This window comes from Perkinsus marinus (assembly GCF_000006405.1).
Source record: "Perkinsus marinus ATCC 50983 genomic scaffold scf_1104296931260, whole genome shotgun sequence".
In the NCBI taxonomy this organism is placed as follows: domain Eukaryota; phylum Perkinsozoa; order Perkinsida; family Perkinsidae; genus Perkinsus; species Perkinsus marinus.
The window spans coordinates 180,166-186,245 of NW_003215828.1; the positions used below are offsets into that span (position 1 = coordinate 180,166).

General features: G+C 52.0%; 1 protein-coding gene across 1 annotated transcript in view; it reads left to right on the plus strand.

Annotated features, from left to right (window-relative positions):
- Pmar_PMAR008930 (hypothetical protein) overlaps positions 1-4,025 on the plus strand; it is a gene marked incomplete at both ends in the record, with an annotated part of 4,905 nt that extends 880 nt beyond the window's left edge. The window contains 19 exons of the mRNA XM_002786758.1: positions 24-138; positions 182-247; positions 291-379; positions 428-585; positions 634-754; positions 801-885; positions 932-1,056; positions 1,291-1,444; positions 1,489-1,608; positions 1,652-1,805; positions 1,850-2,139; positions 2,187-2,261; positions 2,335-2,431; positions 2,477-2,622; positions 2,671-2,763; positions 2,820-2,912; positions 2,956-3,134; positions 3,182-3,343; positions 3,392-4,025. Coding sequence (XP_002786804.1) covers positions 24-138; positions 182-247; positions 291-379; positions 428-585; positions 634-754; positions 801-885; positions 932-1,056; positions 1,291-1,444; positions 1,489-1,608; positions 1,652-1,805; positions 1,850-2,139; positions 2,187-2,261; positions 2,335-2,431; positions 2,477-2,622; positions 2,671-2,763; positions 2,820-2,912; positions 2,956-3,134; positions 3,182-3,343; positions 3,392-4,025 — 2,956 coding nt within the window. The remainder of the gene's footprint in view (positions 1-23; positions 139-181; positions 248-290; positions 380-427; positions 586-633; positions 755-800; positions 886-931; positions 1,057-1,290; positions 1,445-1,488; positions 1,609-1,651; positions 1,806-1,849; positions 2,140-2,186; positions 2,262-2,334; positions 2,432-2,476; positions 2,623-2,670; positions 2,764-2,819; positions 2,913-2,955; positions 3,135-3,181; positions 3,344-3,391) is intronic.
- Between the last annotated feature and the right edge of the window lie 2,055 nt (positions 4,026-6,080).

Sequence of the window (6,080 nt, forward strand, 5' to 3'; positions counted from 1 at the left end):
GGCTGTTGATGATAATCTTTCAGGAATATATCCAAGCCACGGCCAGTGTCCTTGCCTGATAGCATGAGGCCTTGCAGTGAGGCTGAGCTGGGCCGCCTCATACTCTCCATATGCAGTCTCTCGGAGAGGGTCCATGTGGTAAGGCCCTTCACAACCCAGGGAGCTCCATCTCCCCTTTCAGGCCTCCATCACTGCGTCCCAATCGTCGGTTTACGAGATGCACCGTCAAACTGCGTACCTCATCCAGGTAAGCTCGGCTAGGGTGGTATTAACATGATCATTAACATCAGCAAATGGTCGAGAGTGCGACCAACTCCTTCTTGGTCCACCACCCTGAACACCTAGGTGCTGCTCTACAAGCCATTAAGCTGATGTGGAAGTGAGAAGAACGAACATTGGTCATTTTTTCGCATCGCTCCGCCTCAAGTTACCCATCGCCTTACCTACAGCTCTGTGCGTCGACAGCTCTGGAGCTTCTGGCCCGACGAGTATGCTCGCGGGCTGTGGCGGGCGTCAAGAACAACAGTGGGGTTAGTGACCAACCGTGCCGCATGGCGGTGTGGAACCAAGCGGATACACTAGCAGGTGCAGGGTTCGATCCGGGGACCTTTCGGTTGGAATTGTCTCCATCAGAGTACTTCTATCATCTCTGGGTTGTATGCCAACAAGAGCCCCAGGCGGCATGTACTGACCTCTGTCAACATTACCGCACGGTCGGTATGGGTTCCAACGCCGGGGATGTCCCCATCAACGCGTAACCATTGCAGATGCGTCCTATTACTGCCAGCCCGCATCGACAGGTACTGCGCTGTATGGAAGAGGCTCTCCGAGGAAGATGCCGAGGCCTATGGTGATGACGTTGATATGATAGTGGGCAAGTCCAAGGTAGGTGGCTGCTGGCTATGCGAGGTTACGGAGGTACATCCTTCAGAGCTGCGCCTTGATCACACTCCGTACCATACTGTCTATACCCGACACTGAGGTGTCCATGCGGCATACAACGGCCGTTAGGGTTGCTGCTACAATCCTGGAGCGGGATGAACTTAGTCTTAAGGAGTAGTGAGGGTGCTTGGAATGCACTCTAGTGCTGCTCTTGGTGAAAAATATGCACATGGTCAACCACATTAGTTGGTGAGAAAATGAGAATTCTGAGGAAATTTCGGGAAATTCTTGTTGCATTCTGTACACTCTTGCTCGAGTTTATATCTGAACTTTATGATAATTGTAGAAATTCTCAAGCTCAGCTGAGGGAAGCGAACATACATTGCAACACCGCATCCTGGTCATCAGGTATTCGGCTGCCTTGAATCTATTGGAGTGTCTCTTGAAGCCGTTCGTATTGCCGAGCAAACCCAACGGTCAGACAGTCGCGGACCCCAAGGCTAATCTGGACGAGACAGAGCTGAGGAGTCTCCTGTCTAACATTGTGGCTAGGGCATGCGTGGTGAGCACTGATCTTGGCCTGTCATCTGCCATGCCGTGGTCCAGACCACCTTCTCGACAACAGCTAGTTGGACTCCGGAGCACTTGAAGAGGTTTTACGACTTCATACCATGTGCTGTAGAGAGGTTGCCTTCCAACGTCTTGGGAGGGTTGATAGAGAAATGCGTAGGTCCATGGGACAGGTGTTGAGGGACATGGCTAGTGGTAGATGAGCGATGGTTCGAGGCCACCGACCATGCCCGATGGATCCCTTAATGTCTCTATGATGACTACAGCCCAGAATGCTGTACTGTGTACGTGCAAGAAACTGTCGGGGATGGACCTTGATAAGGCCCAGCTGATCTCCTCCCTTGCCGGGGTAGGTGGCCCCCACTAAGTATTCGCCTTTTGGGATATTCCTGTCCAGGTGAGTCGCTCCCACGGTGTTCTGTCCTGTTCCTGGGCGGTGGAGGGCCTCCTCTTGTTGGGTCTCTCTCCCCTGCTGAGTCCAAGTGTATCTACGATGAAGTGGCTTCGACTCTCATCAGAGTCACAGAGGAGGGCTGCCGATTTGAGTGTATCGCCATCGACACTGCCGAGGACATAGCTAGGAAGGCTATTCGTCTCCTGTCAATGTGCCTGAGCTGCCTCTCTGCAGCAGAGGCCGCTGAGGAAAGGGATACTAGCAGCCCTCAAGAGAGCTCTGAGATGGACCAGGTAGGGCTGCTACTAGTAGTTGTCAGTTCGACTGATCCTCTCTCCAGGTGCTGGTAGAGTTCGCCAACTCGATCACTCCTCCAGTGATGAAGTGGATGACTCTTTTGCACAACAGATGTTCGGTAAGCATACTGTCAAACGGGGAGTCCCCGGTTCGATTCCTAGGTCTGATGTTTTTTACCCATGTATTTTCAGGGTTCCTGGTGGATACCCCAGTCCGAGCGTAGGGCGAGTAGCGCTGCGGAAGACCAGTTGGTGGACATGTGTCATGACGAGTGGACCTCTATAATGGGTACTCCTCCATCACCCACAGTCGTACTAAGGATCGATTGTACAGGCCACAAGCCGCCATGCACTGTCGAGGCTATGTTCCCCCTGCCTACAGCGACCCCAGCATGCAGCGACAAATCTCGACGGCAGCTCTACCAGTTGCGCTGTAACGTGTATCGAACCTTAGGAGCACTGGCAAGGGTCTGGCGACGGGTAGCTGCTGCAGTCCATTACAGCTTCCCTAGGGATAGTCCTTATCAGGTACCAACGCTGAAGTGCCGCCTTATCGAGTTGGTCGGTGCGGCAGTCAGCGCTGCTCAGTCAGGGAGGACCTCACCGAATCACCTAGAGCTTGTGAGCGTTGATGCTGGGGGTTCTCCCTCTGTCCATGGGTGCTCGCTTCTCTTCAGCTTCTGCGTTACGCCTTGCAGCCCGGCCTTAAGGATGCATCCAGTGGTCCTCTGGTCGAGGCCTCCACTATTCTTTACTCAAACATCCCTTCAGTAAGCACTGGTGGGGTCTGTTTCTTCCTATGTCTGGTCTCAGGCTCTTTGGAAGGTCTACGAGAAGGGTGCTCCAGAAGGCGACAAGACTTCTGGGATCACGAGTCTGCTGTTCTACTCTGCTGTAGCTAGGTGTGGCAAGACTCTCCTGGACGGCATCAGAGAGCTCCTCAAGCTCGCACAGGTGGACACTGGAGTCGACCTCAGGCTTGCTCCTGCCAAGTACTCTATCGATAGATGTGGTGGAGGAGTGGTATTATTTGCTGTAGGCGGCCTTCCTTACCCACTGATGGGAAGTCTCTAACTAAGCGGCAGTTGCGCAACCGAAATCACTTTGCGGGACTGGACATGATAGACTCCGACGACGAGGCAGAAGATCGGGATGATGGTGATGATGTCGTGGCCTATTTGAACGATCGACAATTAATAAAGTAAGGGAACCCCTTCCGCAGTGACCAGGGCCACATCCTGTTTGGCAGGTCCCTCTTCACAGCGCTGTCGAGTCTACTGCCCATCCCTCATTTGACGTTATCTGTTCTCAGTCTTATGAATGCTACCACATGTCGCTGCTGGACGGCCCTCCCTGAATCGCTCGAGACACGGCAGAACTTCTGCCTGTCTCTAGTGGACTGTTTCCTACGCCCTGCTCTGGAGAACCTTATAGCTTTGCCTCAGTTGGCATACCTCGGTGGTGATGGAGCACTCACTGACCTCCTGGGAGATTCAGGCCGGAAGCAGACTCCTCTTCTTGATGGTGTTGTTAAACTCACTACTACTGGGTACCTGGTCTTAGCTGAGCTCTTCCGCCGTCAATGCGATGTGGCTGGCTCACCATCTACGGTGGATGAGCTATTCCTTTGTCCACCACTCTTCGAGGCCACGAAGATGCTATGCACTTTCACTCAAGATGACGATGGCGTCAAAGGTTGGATTGAACTGATCATTGATACGAAACAGGCGAATAGTATGACTCGCAAGCAGGTGGGCAGCAGCCTCAAAGGAATGCTGAAGAATAAGGGCAAGGCAGAAAGCAAGGTGGTGGTCGTTGGAGAGCAGGGAGGAGACAAACAACTGCTCGATAGCGTTGCTGGCAAGTCTAGTGCTAGTAGCTGATTATGGCATAGCTGTTAGCTTCACGATCATCACTGTCCACTCTTGCATCACCGTTAATATTGATCAATACGTTTCTCTCTCTCCTGCACTGAGCTTGTGCGGTGTTTTATCAGCGGTCAATCGCTATTGGGTCTCATCTCTCATCTTTGAAACGCCGGCGCCGAGATACATCATCGTAGGCTCGTCTACTGCACTTTCAACATCATGCCGACACAGTCCTGCCCTTTCGCTGTAGAGCGGCCCAAACCTACCGCCCCAGCGGATATCTCCTCTGTCAAGAAGGTATGGTAGCGGCACTTTCCCCTATATTGCCCTGTCGTAAGGTTCTGGCATGGCCAAGCGGAGCAGCACTCGAGTGAACCATGCGCCAGATGGTGTCTAGGATGCCAAAATACGCTAGGTGACCTTTCTCGCCTTCAGGTGGAGCATCGTCCGTCAATGTCTCGCATGAGCAGGCCGCCGTACCGGAACAAAAGTAACAATTAAGCTTGTTCATCTACTGATAACTGTATGGGTGTTGCTCGCCTGAGGATCTCTTCTAACTGCTTTGCCTAATGACCAAAGTGCATGCTCCTCTCGGAGGGAAAGGTTCCGGCGGCTCCGGAGGCTGCTGCAATCTGACCCTTGGATGAGTGAATCAAGCGGCCTCCCTAATTGACGCACATTGATGTCTAATCATTATCATGAGTCCTTTTAGTAATGTACGGATACTTTCCAGTGAAGCAATGTTGTGTTGAGTACAATTAATCCCCCTGGGTGGGACGACTATGCCAAAACTTCAAGATACGGCTTAGTACAATCAAAGTCCCTGGATGTGGTGGCTATGCCACTACCCCAAGATACGGCTTAGTACAATCAATATCCCTGGATGTGGTGGCTATGCCAAAACTTCAAGATACGGCTTAGTACAATCAAAGTCCCTGGATGTGGTGGCTATGCCACTACCCCAAGATACGGCTCAGTGCAATCAATTTCCGTGGGTGGGGTGACTATGCCACTACCCCAAGATACGGCTCAGTACAATCAATTTGCGTTGGCGGGGTGGCTATGCCAATACCCCAAGATACGGCTCAGTGCAATCAATTTGCGTGGGTGGGGTGGCTATGCCACTACCCCAAGATACGGCTCAGTGCAATCAATTTCCGTGGGTGGGGTGGCTATGCCACTACCCCAAGATACGGCTCAGTGCAATCAATTTGCGTGGGTGGGGTGGCTATGCCACTACCCCAAGATACGGCTTAGTACAATCAAAGGCCCTGGATGTGGTGGCTATGCCACTACCCCAAGATACGGCTCAGTGCAATCAATTTGCGTTGGCGGGGTGGCTATGCCACTACCCCAAGATACGGCTCAGTGCAATCAAAGTCCCTGGATGTGGTGGCTATGCCACTACCCCAAGATACGGCTGAGTGCAATCAATTTGCGTTGGCGGGGTGGCTATGCCACTACCCCAAGATACGGCTCAGTGCAATCAAAGTCCCTGGATGTGGTGGCTATGCCACTACCCCAAGATACGGCTGAGTGCAATCAATTTTCGTGGGTGGGGTGGCCATGTCACTATCCTAAGATACGGCTTAGTATCCGTTCACCGGCAGTATCTAACTTTCTTTAATGTGGATTCAGTATCGAGTTCTTTTTGAGTTTGTCGTTGTGCTGTTTTGGAGGCAGTCTCGACGAGGCTTGAATATGGCAGCGATTTGGTTGAGTCGAGTTCTGAGTCCCTCGATTCACGTAGATGTTTGGCACGCGAAGGTGAGAAACTGTGTATTATCTCAACCAGCATCGTTCGAGAAGTGTCATAGATCCGCCAATATCACACAACGCAATAGGGCATTTACGGATCAGTAGAAGTTACAATGATGTATTTCGAAAGTTGTCACTCAAAGTAAAGGAAGCCACTCAAACATGACGAGCAATAATGCCGCAAGGGCAGTCAATAGTAACGGAACAACATAGGAACGGAGAGAAACAATCAACTGTAGAACATCTCTCGGGTTCGTATCTAGGTATGGCACACCCAAAAACCTCGGCAACTCCAGCTCGAACGATCTTCGA